This window comes from Garra rufa, chromosome 6, assembly GCF_049309525.1.
Source record: "Garra rufa chromosome 6, GarRuf1.0, whole genome shotgun sequence".
In the NCBI taxonomy this organism is placed as follows: Eukaryota; Metazoa; Chordata; class Actinopteri; order Cypriniformes; family Cyprinidae; genus Garra; species Garra rufa.
This window is the reverse complement of record NC_133366.1, coordinates 45,901,022-45,919,581: the sequence shown is the minus strand read 5'-3', so window position 1 is coordinate 45,919,581 and position 18,560 is coordinate 45,901,022. Positions and strand designations below refer to the sequence as shown.

Genomic DNA, 18,560 nt, shown 5'->3' with positions numbered 1-18,560 from the left:
GGCTTTATGATTATTGGTATATTTATATTAACAAAAATACATTTAATTGCTAAAACCAAAACTAAATATATACATTTTCAATTTTAATATACTTTAAAATATAATTTATTTCTGTGATGCAAAGCTGAATTTTCATCAGCCATTTCTCCAATCTTCAGTGTCACGTGATCCTTCAAAAATCATTTTAATATTCTGGTTTATTAGTTCTGGAAACAGTTGTGCTGCTTAATATCTTATTGGAACTTGTGATTCTTTTTTTTAGGATTCTATGATGAATAAAAAGTTCAAAAGAACAACATTTATTACAAACAGAAATCTTTTCTAACAATATAAGTCTTTACTATCACTTTTTTTTTTAATCAATTTAACACATCATTGTTGAATAAAATATTCATTTCTTTTAAAGAAAGAAAGAAAAGATTTACTGACCCCAAACTTTGAACATTAGTGTAAATTGTTACAAAATATTTCTATTTTAAATAAATGCTGTTCTTTTTAACGTTTTATTCATCAAAGAATCCTGAAAAAATATAATAGGTTCCAAACAATATTAGGCAGCACAACTGTTTCCAACACTGATAATAAATCAGCATATTAGAATGATTTCTGAAGAAATTCAGCTGTGTATCACAGGAATAAATTCTATTTTACAGTAATAATAAATGGCAATAATTTAAAAACATACTATTTCCAGTAATAAAAATAATAATCAGTATTCTTACTACATCAAACCTATTAGATTTACTGTACAATCTTTAACCTTCTGTTATTAGATATGTCATCATTATCAACAACAACAATAACAAAACAGCAACATAACTGTTGTTGAATAATTTATTAAACACAATTTGCTAAATTTATCTTGCACGAAAATGTTTTTTTCCTGCAAAAAAATACAAACATTAATATTAACTATAAATATAATAAAATTTGAAAAAACATATAAAATAGCTTCTATTTTTACATATTTACATAAATTCAATCATAAATGAATGTAATTCATCAAATCTTCACAATATTATTACTAGTGCTGGACAATTATTAATCGTGATTAATCATGATTAATCACTTCCAAAATATAAGTTTTTGTGTACATAATATGTATGTACTGTGTCTACTTATTATGTATATATAATAGAGATGCACCGATTGCAATTTTCTTGGCCGATTCCGATTTTTCAGTAAGTGTGACCTGCCGATTCCGATTTTTCAGTAAGTGTGACCTGCCGATTCCGATTTTTGCCGATTCCGATTTTTCAGTAAGTGTGACCTGCCGATTCCGATTTTTCAGTAAGTGTGACCTGCCGATTCCGATTTTTGCCGATTCCGATTTTTCAGTAAGTGTGACCTGCCGATTCCGATTTTTGCCGATTCCGATTTTTCAGTAAGTGTGACCTGCCGATTCCGATTTTTCAGTAAGTGTGACCTGCCGATTCCGATTTTTCAGTAAGTGTGACCTGCCGATTCCGATTTTTGCCGATTCCGATTTTTCAGTAAGTGTGACCTGCCGATTCCGATTTTTGCCGATTCCGATTTTTCAGTAAGTGTGACCTGCCGATTCCGATTTTTGCCGATTCCGATTTTTCAGTAAGTGTGACCTGCCGATTCCGATTTTTGCCGATTCCGATTTTTCAGTAAGTGTGACCTGCCGATTCCGATTTTTGCAGATTCCGATTTTTTTTTAAGAACTGTAATGAAAGCATGGGTCTATACAGAAATATTTTCTTTAATTAAATTTATTTTTTAATAAAATACATTTTTAAACATTACAGGATCTTCTTACAACAAAATAACTTTAACAACAAAATAAAGTGCTTTGTGCCTTTGAAAAAGGTATAAAATTAGTTCCTGTAACTAACATAGTATTTAGTTATACTAGCAAAAATCTTTTCCTCAATGTTTTTTTTATTTTATAATAAAAGAAATGTATAAACATTATAGCATCTTATATTAAAATAACTTTAACAAAATAAAGTGCTCTGAGCCTTGAAAACATTAGAAATAAAATATAAGTAACAAAGCAGGCATACAAAAATCTACTTTTCTTCAATTAATTTTATATGGATTTTTTTTAAACATTAATTACAGGATCATCTCACAGCAATAACTTTAATAACAAAAAGTGCAGTGTGTCTTCAAACAGGTATAAATACCAATGCTAGTACTAAATGCTATTACTTGAGCATTAATAGCAAATTTTTCTTGATAAAGAGAAGCATTTCTGCCTTGTCACCAGTTAATCCAGCGGTACTACACTTCTGAACATTCATTCACATATTTGCGCTATTCACACATTTGCGCTACGCCACCGCATACAGCATCTTCGCACACAGATGAAACTTACTAGAGGTGTAACATAAATGCATCTGTAAATAAATACAAATTAAATTCACGTCGCGCACGCTTTAATTACCTTCAAATGTAACATATATGCTCGCTTCGAACTATTAGTGTGTGAAGACGCTGTATGCGGAGGCGTAGCACAAATATGTGAATGAATGAAAGTGTAGTAGCCTACGTCAACGGATATCCCCTGCTCTAGGGAGTAGGGAGCAATGAACACTGTGCAGGGACCATGTCAATCGGAACACAGTTCATTCACGAAGCTTACTTCTAACGAGTGGGTTATCTGAATCAGGTGTGTTAACTAAGAGAGACATGCAAAATATGCAGAGCAGGGGGCGCGATCTACCACATGTCCAAACACACGCGTGGTTCGTGGTTGTTCCCTCACGTTGTATTTTGGCCTTATAAATGTTACAAACTGCGATCTTTGTGTCATCTTCACTCACACCAAAGACATGTTTACACGCGACTGTGAGTGCGCGGCAGTGACGTAATTGCATGCGCCGCTGGCAATAAAAGGATCGGCTAGGAATCGGCAAGAGGAGAAATTGACCGGCCGGTCACCGATCCCAGCCGATCATGCAAAAAATTGTCAGATTCCGATCACTAGCCGATCAATCGGTGCATCTCTAATATATAAACACACACACATGCATGTATATATTTAAGAAAAATATGTTATGTTTCTATATAAAATATACTTTTGGATGTGATTAATTGCAATTAATTATTATTATAAACAAAGTAAAACAAATGTAAACTTTTTTGCCTCATTTTAAATTCAACCGCTGGTTTGTTTTCCCTTTACTCCAGCACATTTCACACAGACATCCACAACAGAACCTGATCTCATCTCTGCTTCTTTCTGCAGACCGATTTAGAACAGAGGCAAAACAGCAGGTTCAGTCTGGAGTTTATATTCTGCTTACAAACGCGTGCACACACACACACACACACACACACACACACACACTCCCACCCACACCGACAGAAATAGAGATTAGGGAAATTAAAGGCTCCCGATACCAAAGAAACCCTGACTCCGATGGCTTCCCTCAGGGCCTGGAGTTAATACTGCACCATATCAGTATTTGCACAAGTGTCACCCCCGGTGACCTCATCACACTACCCAATACTGCAGGGAGAGGGCTGATGACCTCATCATGTCTGCAATAATATAGGGCAGGTTTCGATGACCTCAGCAATTTCAACTCTGACACAACTTGTAGAAGTTTAAATAATCCCAGTCTTAAAAGTACGACTGACACACACAAACACATACATCCATATACAGCAAGCCTGAGCCGCTGCCTAATAGACAGAGATGACCGCAAGAGGATATTAGCTCTTAGCCGTATTATATACTAATATTTGGAATGCTTGCTTAAATACATCACAAAAAAAATAAAATAACACATTTTTATAAATACAAATGTACAGCTTCAAAAATGGCTGTGTTTTGCTTTGACACCCAAGGATTTGTTACTTCATTTAGGGGAGGCTAAATACCCACAATCCCTTGCCTCAGCATTTCCGCAAAATGCTGCTGTTCCCACATTGAGGAGTGAGTATTTAATCAAAACTTACCTCCGAAGACTAAAAACGCTATTTCTGGACTTTAAATGAATACAAGCCTCTGTAAGATTTTAATAAGTTCAACCATCAGTTTAGTGACCTACAGACTGCCGGTTTTCAGCAAAATGTGCGGATTTTAGAAATAGCAGCTTCCAAAACTAGTTGTGTAATGATTTATCTGTCACTAAAAAGGACCTTTGTTACATAAAAGCACAAATAAGTAGCTCTCCCTCAAGTATTTGTGACCTGAACTGGCAAAATGAGTCAGAATGTGCACAGTCTAATTTTGAGCTACGGGAGAAAGAAGTGAATCATGTCAGTTTGGGTCAAATTTGAGGTTTTCATATGTTCATAAGTTCATTAAGCCCTCTTCTAATGATCCCAATGCTCCAAATAGTAATTAAACATCTAAAATGATGTGGTTTTCTCAGAGGAGATACCTTATTTTCTGCTACTTCTGGACGACTGCTGCTGCTTCTCACAAGTTGTAAGTCTGTTGTTGCAAAGCGCAGCATTCCAGCTTTGTAAATATTCATATTAAATTCTCGATGACATAAGTCGACTATTTTTATATTGATTAATTAATCTATCGACTAATTTATTGATTAATCTAAATGACTAATTTCCCACATAAAATCAACAAGTAAAACATTTTATTTATAATAAAATCAATTAATTGGAGATGCTTTTGATTATTGCAATTCAATGGAACCATTAAAATGGAATCCAGAAATGAAAATAAATCAATAAAACATAATTTAACATAAGGCTTTTTGATTAAATATATATATATATATATATATATATATATATATATATATATATATATATAAAACCATTAAAACAGATTATAGAAAAATCAAAACAGAAAAAAAAAAAGAAGTTTGACATAAAACAGATTTCACTGGTTGCTTTAATTATATATAATTATATATATATTTATTTTTGGTAATAAAAATAGATGTAAGTAGCCTAAGCCAATAGCCTTTAAAATTTCTTAAAATACATATATAATAGCAATGAGGCAATAATAATTAGCAATTAATAGTAATAATTAATTAGTAATTAATTAGTAAGAAATTAGTAAATTAGCAAAAATCAAGTTTTTATTGCACAAAACTGTTGAAATACATAATGTATTATAAACAATGGCGTTAATGTACATTACGCATTACAACAAAGGCCTTCACTGTGCGATCTAATCGACTAAACAACAAAGTTTAGTCATCAAATGTTCACGTAATCTTTAATATTTGGCCATATCCTTACCACAGAAATGCTTTAGCCACGGTAATTTAATAAACACATTAAAACGAGTAAACTCAGAATGAGGGTTTGAACTTTTATTTTGAAATCACGATGAACACTTCATGAGAAAGCATGAGAAAGATATTGATGTATTCTCATGAGTTTGCATAGGTTTCTAAATGATTTACCTATACAAATCTGATAAAACTGTGTACATTGCTTTCCCAGATGAGCGTTATAATAAACCCAAACTCACAACAAAATGCAGAGTGAGATGCTCCATGCATGTAAATGATAATAATTCCTGTGGAACAGCATTCTGTGAATGGAGCCACTGTGAGCATGTACATAACCTACACGCATGTAAATAATTGACAAATATATATTAAACCTGCATCGCATATATTTATAGGGATGCAACGATACCATTTTTTCAAAACCGATCCGATCCCAAAAATTCTGAGTATCGGCCGATACCGATACCAGGCCGATATCAGTGGGGGTATTTTATCTTCAAAACTAAAGAATGTATACAATTCACTTTGTCATTAAGATTTATTTGTTTTAGGTAAAGAAAGAAATACCAAATCTGCTTGCACATTGTTGGATAAAAAGGGGGAAAAAGAGATACATGCATGAGTGCAATCAAATTCATAAATTCATATTAAGATTAATGTTTTAAAAATAACATTTTGAAAACAGAAATATTACAGATATAAATAACTGAACAGATCTGCCAGCAGATGGCGGCAAGACACTGATTTAATTACTGAATCATTTCATTCATTTGATTTGTTCGAACAGATGGTTCATTCAGGAATAAAGCAAGTGACTCTCTGTTTGAATGGGAAATTGAATCATTTTACTAGATTCGTTTAAAAACGCACGTTCATTCATAAACGAAACACCGCTGAGTTTGAGTGGAGATGCGCAGCGGCTCGGTTGTGACTTGTTTCAGACTACTTTTGACGACGAAATAGAGCAAAATCAGGCAGTAGAGTTATAGTCAGACAATGTAAGTCATTTAATAATAACTTCTTATTTATTTAACTGCTGTATTAAACAATATCTAATTTACAAAGTATTTACAAAGAAAGTATTAAAAGCTGCCACTCGGTTCACAAAGTCCTTGTGTTCTTTTGCGTGATGCTTTTGAAGATGCTTGATTAAATTTGTGGTGTTGTAATTCGAAATATACTTCCACCTCTTGAAACTTTGGCTTTGCAAATATTACAATTTGCACTGCTACTAGCTGCTGTATCAAGAGTAAAATATTTCCAGATCAGGGACATGTTTACCGCGCTGAGGTAGACTTTGCATGTAAAAGTTCCCTCTGAACTCGCCTGCCTGAACGTCACATGCACTTGTGTAAGCAGCACAACGTATTTTAAATGTATTTTATTTTCAAAGCAATGTTTTAAAATAATTGGGTTCTTGTATGAATTATAGTTTTCACAGAAGACTATTATTTCTTGCTATTTATTTAATCAAACTCTGGTAACGGTATCGAATTTGGATCGGTCACGCATCACCGATATCCGATCCATTCAAAAAGCTTGGATCGGCGCCGATACTGATCCAGAGTATCGGATCGATGCAACCCTATATATTTATTTAACTGAATGCAAATTCCCAATTATGCTTAATTATGATTTTTAAATGGGTTTATTATATTGAAGCCTTGGAAAAGAGTCTAATAATGCATTTTATGGATTCTCGTCTGTAAAATGCGTTGCTTCCAGTATTTTGCCAGTTAGTCGATGCAGGCAAAATGAAATCAAGGACTTTTAAAAATTAAAAAAAATAGTTGATTAGAATCGACGAATCGTAACAGTCCTAGTCCAAACCAGTGAAATGTTTTTTTCTTTGTTCTTATTTTTAATACCAAAGCTAAACTAAAAAATAGCTATATTGTGATTAATAATATAATTATTATTATAAAAAAAATGCATGAAAAAAATGCAACATTGCTTGCTTTGGAATCTTCAAAAAATTTAACTTTCTTTTTTTTTAAATCAACTCTGCTGACTCTATCGTATTCAAACAACTGTAGCTCAGTAATTTTTTGCCCGATTCCAACAAGTCATATATCATTTTGAAGAAAAATGTGCTAATTTCAACTCATTTTGCCAGCATGGGTCTTATTTGTTAACAGAATGACAAATATATATTTCTTATTAAAGAGTTTATAGGGACAGTTATCTGACCTGGAACACAGTGACGATGGCCCAGAGGAGCGAGTCAAAGTTCTTCCTATCTGACACGGTGTCTCCATTCTCCAAACGCAGAGTAAACTTACACCCAAACAGATGCATTCCCAGTATACTAAAACACAGGTAAGAGAGGGAGAGACAGAGAGAGAGAGACAGTAAAAGAGAGAGAGAGAAAGAGTGACATTAACTTCAAAGAATGTAAGAATATCAGCCTCATTTCTAGATAGATCTGTTTTTGGGAAAATGTGAGTTGAAAAAGCAAGTGATGCATCAGTGCATCCAATAATAATGTACCTTAAAAAATACTAAAAACTCAAGTCAGTGCTATATTTGTATTCTTGTATGAAGAATTTATGAAACAGACCTAAAGATAAAGATGAAGAGCATCAGCAGCATGCAGAAGGTGGCCACATTGTCCATGGTCTTCATCAGCACCACCAGCTGTCTGCGCAGAGCCGGCAGGAACCGCACCAGCTTTAGTACCCTGAGCAAACGAAACGTCCGCAAAACCGAAAACCCTCCATCCGCTTGTCCGACGATCTCACACACGCTGTAGATCCCACCAGACAGAACATGTGGTCAACATACACAGTATTTACAACAAACGTAAAGCAAAACGAATAGCACAGCACCTGATGATAACAACGATCCCGTCAAAGATATTGTAGAGGTTGCTGATATAGTCAAACACACCGCAGGCCGAAAGCTTCAAGAGCATCTCTAATGCAAACAAACTAGTGAAGACAATATTACTGATCTCCAACACGTCTGTCAGCTCTTCGGGCTAAAAGAGAGAATGGGAATAAACATTACTCCGGTGTTATGCGATATGTCATAATAACAGCCAATCAATGCATATTTGTGTGAACTTGTGTGTCTACGAGACAAAAAAGGTTTAGAAAAACAAAAGCACACTTCTCCTCAACAAACCATGTGATTTGAGGTATTCACATCTGTAACGCATAGGCTGCTATCACGAACATATACAAAAGCTAAACTCCAGTGTTGTTACTGTCATGACATGATATTTATGCTTCTCCTCTTTCTCTCCATGTGGCTTTATTTCTTGCCGAGGTAGAGCAGGCGAGCGCTGTTATTAAGCGTGTCTACTGTAATGTAAATAATCATTTCCCTGGCAACAGTGAGAATGTCCTCTGCCTCAAACCGGTTAGTCTCAGACTCGCTCTCAGTCTCACACAGACACACTAATCCTAACCAAGGGGGTTAATTAAATGCAATGTGAGCCAACAAACATGCATAGAATCACACCGCAAACACAGTGTTGTGAGATCATGTTGTTACAATGGGTGTTTTTGACACCAGGGGATTTATTTGTATGTGACAGCAAAAAAACAGACACTAGAGGAAAACTGTACTGCTTCTAGTCACCATTTCATTTTAGGAGATTGACAGAGGTATTAGGTTGTGTTTCATTTAGTTATCAAGTTTTATTTGTTTCTTAGATGTTAAACTTACTAGGGCAAAGCACAGGAGGATTGCACAGATTCAGATCCAAAATGACACAGACACATTGGAAATCGCAAGCAATATAATTTTTTAATCTAACATCATCTATCCATTTAATTGCATAATTCAATTTAAAGTACACAACTAAAGCTTAGACTTCATTTTCAACTGGAACCAATTCAAGTTTCAATTTTAAATATTTCAGTTTAAAAAATATTGTTAATAATGATAAAAAAAAAAATTAAATGCAAAATAATATTTTTTGTTAAATAATAATAAAAAATGTAAAATAGTAATATAATGATAATAATCATTATTATTATTAATAAATAATAATAATCATCATTTCATTATTTTTATTATCAATAATAAATAATAATAAAGTGCTAAATAATAACAACAATAACTTTTATTAATATTTGTTAAATAATAATAAAAATGGAAAATAAAAAAGTAATACAAATATTATTATATGTTCAAAAGGATTTGTTCTGGTGTTGCTGTATTGAGAATAAGGATGAAGTTTTATAGAGTACTATATTAAATAATAACATTTCTTATTATTACTATTATTAATAATGGAAAAAAATAATTATTAATAATTAAAAACAGCTTTCCACTTTTAAAGTATATAATAATATTTATTATTATTATTATTGTTGTTGTTGTTAAATAATAATAATAATAATAAAACAAAAGGCAAAATAGTTATATATCATTATTTTTATTATATGTTCAAAAGTATTTATTCTGGTGTTACTGTATTGAAAATAAGGATTATGCTTTCATAGAGTACTATATTAAATAATAATAATAATAATAATAATAGCTATTATTATTATTATTATTAATGTTATTTGTTAAATAAAAATAAAAATGCTAAATAGTAATAAAAATAATATTATTGTTATTATTATTATATGTTTAGGAGGATTTGTTCTGGTGTTGCTGTATTGAAAATAAGGATTATTCTTTTATAGAGTAATGTATTAAATAATAATAATAATAATAATAATAATAATAATAATTATTATTATTATTAATAATAATAATTAAAAACTTTGTTTAATTGTGTGTAAAAGCTTTCCACTTTTAAAGTATATTGTAATTATTATTATTGCTGTTGTTGTTAAATAATAATAACAACAATAATAATAATAATAAAACAAAATGCAAAATAGTAATGTATAACAATAATAATAATTATTATTATATGTTCAAAAGGACTTGTTCTGATGTTGCGGTATTAAAAATAAGGATTATGTTTTTGTAGAGTACTATATTAAATAATAATAATAATAATAATAATAATAATTATTATTATTATTATTATTATTATCAAATAACTTTATTTAATTGTGTGTAAAAGTTTCCCTCTTTTAAATGATAGTTTATTTAAATACTTTTATAATCAAGTTACACATTTTGATTTGGAGTTAATGTAGGCAAATCTTAACACAGTTTGTGAAGATGTTGACATTTCTTCTAAAACTCAGTAGACATAAGTGGGATTATTAGAAAATCACTGGTGTTTATTAGAAACACCTCAGATGTAGATTAATCTCATTTGTGATTTGTGTGTAAATGACTGTATTGTTTTCACCTGCTCATGGTACTCCACTCCCATGCTTAGTGTATTGATAAGGATTGCTATCATAATCCCTCTGTTGAAGTACTTGCTGTCCACAATCCGCTTCAGAACGGCTCTGGCATAATGAACACACATACACACACAGTTCTCACTCCCAGACTTCTTTTCTTCCACATCCTGGTTTCTTTTGCTCTGTTCTGAGCTGATGTCTGGCTCCTGTTTCTCTGGGTCCGATTCACTGTTGGAGTCGCAATTAACACCATCGCCCTCCTGGGCACAAATTGGGCACGAGGACGACTCTGAAGACACCAGTCCCACCCTACTATCCACACACACGCTCGAGCACGTGCCAGGATACACACCTGCAGAGAAGGATGATGGTACTTAATATTACACACATGAAGGCTGGGGCTTAATGTCTGCTGAGTCTGAACTTTGATTGTATCTTGCATGAAATTCACAATATTTTTCATACACATATTAGTTCCTCATTATTTTCTTGTAATTTTATCCTGTTTTTAATCATAAAAGTGCTTTTTTTGTTTTGTGAAATGAGAAAAAAATTCCCGCTAGGATTCCAAATTCCAAATCGGATTCCAAATAATTTAGGCTCCAAATCATGATGTAACTATTTTCAAGATTCCAATTGGAATTTCTAAAGGCCACATTCAAACCAAGTTACTGTGAAATAAAAAAACAAAGTTGGCTTATCTGTAACTGGCAAAGTGCAACCTGACTACATACTGCAAGCAAAAGTTTTATGACATCTATTAAATGCAGTTGCATTGAAGTGTAGGTGAGGATGTACTTTGCCAGCAAAGACGCTGAAACGACTCAAAGTTATGAATACATTTTGACCAAAATGTTGAAGAAAACCCAAGGCTTCCTCGGTAGGTAATTTCAGGCAAAAGTCAAGAGGCACAAAAATAATGACTAGGCCGAGCGTGAGTTTGTGCAGACGGTTCCCTCAATTCAATTTGGAATTATTAGGGCATGTCAAGTGTGCAAAGCCAAGAAAAAAAAAAAAAGAATTCCATTATCTACGTTATTAAGTTAAAACCCCAGAGACAGAATTTACTCTTAATCCACAAACCCAAAGTCAAATTTTAAACATGACAGCAGGGCCTAAACACTTCACTTTCTGCATAGAGATTGCGATAGCTGCACTTAATATGTTTTATGTACAGTGGCCCCAAAAAAGTATTTACCTTTAAGCCACAATTAAAATAGATACACTTTATTTTGATAGTCCACTTTAGACTTGCTACTAACTATAAGTAACTTTGCAACTACATGTTAGCTAACTTAGAGTATTAGTAGACTGTTAGGTTAGGGTTAGTAGAATAACTTAAAGGGATAGTTCAATCAAAAATGAAAATTCTGTCATTAATTACTCACCGTCATGTCGTTCCAAACCTGTAAGACCTTCGTTCATCTTCGGAACACAAATCAAGATATTTTTGATGAAATCCGGGAGCTTTCTGACCTTGCATAGACAGCAATGCAACTGACATGTTCAAGGTCCAGGAAGTTAGTAAGGACATCATTAAAATAGTCCATGTTACATAAGTGGTTCATCCGTAATTTTATGAAGCTAATTTTTTGAAACAAGAAAGAAAACAAAAATAACGAATTGAAAGTGCCAGTTGTCTTGCTGTCTATGCAGGGTCAGAAAGCTCTTGGATTTCATCAAAAATATCTTAATGTGTAATATCTTAATGGAGGTCTTACGGATCTGGAACGACATAAAGGTCAGTAATTAATGACATTATTTTCATTACTAGGTGAACTACCTCTTTAAGTGCTTAGAGCACATTTACACTGCTTTTCTTGATGCCCAATTCCATTTAGTTGACTATATCTAATTTTTCTGACGACCAGCTTTCATCTTCTTTTAAAAGTGACCCATATTCAATATCTGCATTTATACAACAGTTCTTTTTGACCCTCGAATCTGTTTGGCAAATAAGAGTGTGATATTAGAGTCCAACAGAACTCGAAAAGCCGTTTCACTGTTTGTATCATTCCACTTGCTGTACTTCTCACAGAGAGTGTCATGGCGGATACCTAAATCCACTATAATTAAAAAGAAATACTTTTTTTGTCATGGAATGTAGTTTTAAGAGGTTTTCAAACAGGAATGTACTTGTTTAGAGTTCAAATATGCAGTTTGTTAATAAACAGCTATTTGAACATTTTTTTCAATGTGTTCAGAGATGTGAGCTCCAGGGCATCAGCAGCCATTCTGCACTCATGAACCTGCCAAGAGCAGCCTCACCTCGACCAGATCTTCTGGAATTTACCGCTGGTTCAGATGTCTCTATAGTCGTTAAACATGAGATATAATTCATTTTGGGTACATCTAACAGGCAGTCTTTGGTCTCATTAATCGATTATTTGTTCCAGAGCAAACAGTTTTGGCAAAATTGTATCATGTTTATGTAAATTTAATGCTGTATATCAGAGTGCTGCCAGTGTATTTTTGACTGAATTGCCTAGCAACTTTTATTACGGCTGTTGTTGTTTATTAAATATTATTCTAAGCTGTTGTAAATTACACTATAAACATACGCCTTTGTTTAGATTTGTGTGTTGCTCGGCAGCCGCTTTGTTGAAACCACAACTATTTCTGAGGAACTACGTTGTTTGGCGGAAGAATACTGTTTTTATTAATATCATTACACTTTATTTGCTCTGTTTTATTTTGTGAAACCTTACTACGTATATGGAATAACCATTTTAAAAAAGCAATAAGCCCTGTGAAGCCGTGGTTTACAGAGAATTTATATTTATTCAATAGATAATATTTTATATAAATAGTAGTATTTAATAAGTGTTTAGTATTGAGAAATGGTGTGTGTGTTCATGATGGTGATTTTAGTTACATTGTTCCGCCATTAGATGGTGATAAGAGACTGTTTTTACAGTCAGCAGTAAATACTTTTTATAATGACAAATAAACGCTGCTATAAGTGGAAGTAATTTTAACTTTCAACAACAGCTTGACCCAGCTAAAAAATGCACTGAGCAGTGCCGTCATCAGAAATCTTAACAGATGAAAGAATATTAACGTTACGACCAAAATATGACTCTTCCTCAGTGGAAATTCAAACTAATTGTGAATATGAGATCGAGCTGAAGAATGAATGCTGTACCAGATTCAGGTAATCAAACTCACTCAGTCCATCTCATTCTCATAATACTCTACTCTACATAATACTGTGAGCTTTTAATGCAGTATTACAATAAGATTTTAATGAAGCAACTCAACCTTCCCTACGTTACTAGTTCTTAAGTGACGTTTTGGAATTAATAAAGGTGTCTTGGGCTCAGCTGTTCAACTGTCAAACTGAGATTTTAATCTGTGGCGGAAGGAAGTAGTTCTGAATAAAAGAGGGTCTTTAAATACATTCCGTTGTTGTTTTGTATGTATTTACACACCTGTGCCATCGAACTGTTGTATAAACACAATATCACACTCGTAGACATGAGATATGGCTGTATATCGGCACGCTACGGCCATGCCGACATACAGCCATATCTCACGTCTACAAGTGTGATATTGCTCATCTATACTATACATTTGGTGAAACAACCTAGGGTAAATATACTGACAGGTTGCCAGGTCTGCAAAACAAAAACTAGCTCTGTTATTCAAAACTAGCCCAAATGTGCTTTTCCGCGGTTTTCCCCAGGGGGGCAGAGATCACTTTAACCTACGGATAATAAAAAAACAACCCGTAGCAATAGTGTAAAAATATCCCAATTCCGCAGGAAAACCACAGACTTGGCAACACTGATTACTGACCCAGGTCATATCCGATCTGTGCCACATGGAAGGGAAAACGGAATTGGGTCACTTGAACCATATAATGTAAAAGTAACCTTATAGTCAATTGAATGTCTGTTGGGGGACCATCAAAATAAAGTGTTAGAAGATAGTAAGCAGACAGTCTACTAATATTCTCTTGAATGGTAGTTGACACGTAGTTGCAAAGTTGTCTAAAGTGCATCAAAATAAAGCATTACCTTTAAGGGTTAATTTACCCAAAAGTGAAAATTCCGTCATTAATTACTCACCTGTAGGACCTTTGTTTATCTTCAGAACACTAATAAAGAGATTTTTAATGAAATCCGAGAGCTTTTTGACCCAAACAGCAACGTAACTACCATGATCAAGTCTCAGAAAAGGTAAGGACATCGATAAAATGGTCCATGTGATATCAGTGGTTCAACAGTAATGTTATTAAGCTATGAGAATACTTTTTGTGCACCTAAAAACAAACAAAAATATTTAATTAATGTCCTTTACTACCTTACTGGGCCTTGAATGTGGTAGTTGTGTTGCTGTCTATGCAGGGTCAGAAACGTTACACAGAGCACATGCGAATATTCACAAACCTTCCAAATAAGGCAATAACAGACCATTTCATTCTAGGGACAAATCCTAGAGTTGTAAATGGACTTGTAAAACTGATTCTGGAGATTTTTTGCCCTTTCCTATTCCATATACCTTCTATGATACCCTGGAAATCCAGAGGTCTCGCGAGAGCACAATTTGGACTGTCTCTGCAAGACACTCTGGCATCGAGCAATGATGCACGTTACTGCATTACGTAAGCAGTTCTGGGAACCAATCAAATCGGTGTATCTGATGTAGGCGGGCCAGAGGCGAGCTAAACTGATGACAACAGCGCTGCGATGTCCGGAATCATTTAATAAACATTGAAAGATAGCTACAGATGAACACCAGTTGTTTGAAACGGCTTTGGTCACTACAATGAACGAGTTAGACTTGGCTTTTCATATAAAAGAGGAACAGCAAACCGCGCTCGAATCGTTCCTTTGCAAGAAGGACGTTTTTGCTGTTTTGCCGACTGGATACAGCAAGAGTTTGATCTATCAGTAAACTCCACTGGTAGCTAAGCGTATGGGGCTTAGTGAAAACTTAGTGATTGGTCGTGGCGTTATCCAATTGCGTGCAGTGAGAGTTTCAAATGCATGCTTGGTGCCGCCCCTCGAGTTAGGCCCTTTTCATTGCTCGATGCCAGACCCTTAATCTTAATAGATTAGGGTCTGGATTTTTTCCAGGCTACTTCTATGTAGTTATCATAGAACAATTTAAAATATTGTTTCAATGCATTCTATGGCACCTTTAATTTGTGTTCCCAGATGAATGAAAGACTTATGGGTTTGGAATGACATAAAAGTGAGTAATTAATAACAGAATTTGCATTTTTTTGTGAACTACGTCTTAAATAAATGAATGCATTTGCATTAGATAACAAAAAACTGCTTAACCATGTTCTTACCGTGCTGCAGCTTGTAAGTATCATGGTATCCACTACAAACAGAGATCTTCCTGCCGTAGAGTCCATGATGGAAAGCCGGTGCTTTGACTCCACCTGTCGGGTGTGAGCGAGCATGTGAGTTTGCGTACATTTTGGAGGGCAGGATGGTGGGATAGTTCATCCCAAGTCTCAAACCCTTTAAATTTTGTAGTGCAAGTGGAAGCGATGGAGTCTTTTTGGAATTCTGAGTGTCTCTATCGAGATGCAGGGTTTTCATTTCCTATGCCATTGCTGATGTAATGTTGATGCTGATGGGGCTGATGATAATGCAGCATACAGTATTGGGTTGGGCCCATTTTTGTCCCATTGTCACTCCAATATCCATTAGTCCCGCCCACTGAGAGGGAGCTGCTGGGATTGGCCACACCCCTGCGTCTCTTGCGGCATTGTTCACCATAGAGGCGTGCGGCATGCCGGAAAAGTTTACGGCAAACGTGGCCAAGGTATTTCAGCATTTCTTCGTAGCATGATCCTGGTTCGGTCAGGCTAGCTAAGGTGGATTCGTTACTACGAAAACGTGCCCGCTGCTCCTGCATCAGCTGGTTCTCACGTTGTTTGGTCTCGGAGAACTGTGTTGCTATGACGACCAGGCACAGATTGATCATGAAGAAGGAGCCTACCTGTAGACAAAATGAGATATGAGTATACAACAGAGATACTCAAAACAATAGTCCAAAAACATAACAGGATTATGAAATACCTAGTATTCAATACATTTCATGACCTTTTCTTTAGTCTTTTCATCAATAAAATTGTGATTTGCATGGCACATTTATGAACACTAAACTGAAAAAAGTATCTGAAAAAAGCTAAAAAAAACTATTTTCACTCAGAAATGACTAAAATTCACAAATAACTAGTGGTTGGATAACACTATAGTTCATTTGTGTAAGCAAAATAAAGTAAACTGTGACATACTATTCCCCAAACTTCTTCATACGGTGGACTACCAGTAAAATTAATAAGAATTGATTTTTTTCCCCTTTAATTGCTAATGTGACCTTTTTACACCACAGACTGAACAAAATGAAGCATTGATTGGTAATTGGTCAACAAAGTATTGATAGTTGTGTTAATATTGTCATATTAACAGTTGTCTGAATTTTTGGTTGATTAAATCTATTACATACCTTTCTATCAAAGTTATCTGACATTATCAAGATGAATTTGTTCTGACACTCTCTGTTAAACTGTGTCATATTTTATTACCATTTTCTAAACTATAGCAAATAAACTGTGATAATGTGAGAAATGTTGAAGGTGTCTGAATACATTTTGGTTAGGCTGTACAAAAAACAGCAAGTAGTAAATGTTTGAAATTGAAAGATTGAAATAGTCATTCTACTGTAATTCCTATAAACATGTTTCATTTTTTTTTTCTTTTTTTTTTTTTTTTTTTTTTACAGTGGCATCACTTCTGAATGATGGTCTAATAATATATATTTTTTTAAATAAAGAATTGAATACTTTTCACACAAAAAATTAAGCAGCACAACTGTTTTCAACATTAATAATAATAAGAAGATCACCAAATCAGCTTATTAGAATATTAGAATTAGATTTTCTGAAGAATCATGTGACACTGAAGACTAGAATAAAATTCAGAATTAAAAAAAAAATATATATATATATATATATATATATATATATATATATATATATATATATATATATATATATATATATATATATATATATAAATTGAATAAAAAAGAGTTATATTAAAATGGAAAAATATTTATAAAAATATAAAAATATTACCATTCCTATTCTTAATCAATTGTAAGTTTACGGCATAGTTTATTTTTATGGGTAATATTTTCTTGGGTATAAGTATTTTTTAGGTTTACATATTTTAGATATTTTATTGTAAAGTGTCCCTCTAAAAATACTGACTAAAAGTAAAAAAAAATCCAGATCCAGACTGAAACAGATGATTTTGTAGCTGCTTATAAAGTTGTTTATAGACTGATCACTAAACTGGGCTTCACTTGGGTTTATAGGTTGAAACAGAAGAATGTGATTTGACAGTAAGACAGAAAATCAACTGATTTGAATACAATGAAACAAACTGTTCCCTTCCGGAGGGAACTCTACGCTGCGTCCTGGTTCAGGACACTTTGGGAACTGCCTTCAGCATGACCGGTTCTGAAACAAGCTATAGAACAACGACAGTGAACTTGACACTGTCCGGCGCCAGCCTGTGACATCATCAACAGGCGCCTGCTAGTATAAAAGCAGGTGCCTGAGAGCACAACACCATCTTTTTGTCTTCAGAGTCCTCTGCACACGATGGCAGTGTTGCAGAGGCGCACCAGGCTGATCTGCTGAAAGATCTGGACCGAGCCCCGGGGGTTTGCATCCCTTGCCGGTCCACGCCTCCACCTAAACACCGGGGGGAAACCAGGCCCGTCCTGGCCCAAGGGCCAGAGACGAGGCCAGTGTGGGGCTACCTGCCCCTCCCTTTTCCCCTTGACTCCGGGGCTGGGCCAACGATGAGACTGAGGCTCCGTCTGTTGGCCCGGTATGTGAACAGTAAAGACACTTTAATAAAATATTCAAGCGTGTATGTGTATGTTTTCCTTTGTCTACCAGCTCCGCTTGGGTGATTACTATTGCAGTTTCGAGCTCCTCTTGAGTTCTACTGCCACCAAGTGCCGAGTGTAGCCAGGTCTCCCCTCGTTTTATAAAAGAAAACAGTGTGTAGAGACCTCCACTCGTAGAAACCCCCTCGTGGGTTAAGCGTTGTCAGGTTTTGAAACCTCCGCT

At 34.4% G+C, this 18,560-nt stretch overlaps 1 protein-coding gene across 1 annotated transcript in view; it reads right to left on the bottom strand.

The window, feature by feature from the left end:
* cacna1hb (calcium channel, voltage-dependent, T type, alpha 1H subunit b) overlaps nt 1–18,560 on the bottom strand; it is a 54,822-nt gene that overhangs the window by 32,191 nt on the left and 4,071 nt on the right. The window contains 6 exon segments of the mRNA XM_073842671.1: nt 7,377–7,494; nt 7,747–7,932; nt 8,015–8,166; nt 10,453–10,802; nt 15,753–16,011; nt 16,013–16,424. Of these exon segments, the coding sequence (XP_073698772.1) occupies nt 7,377–7,494; nt 7,747–7,932; nt 8,015–8,166; nt 10,453–10,802; nt 15,753–16,011; nt 16,013–16,424 (1,477 nt within the window).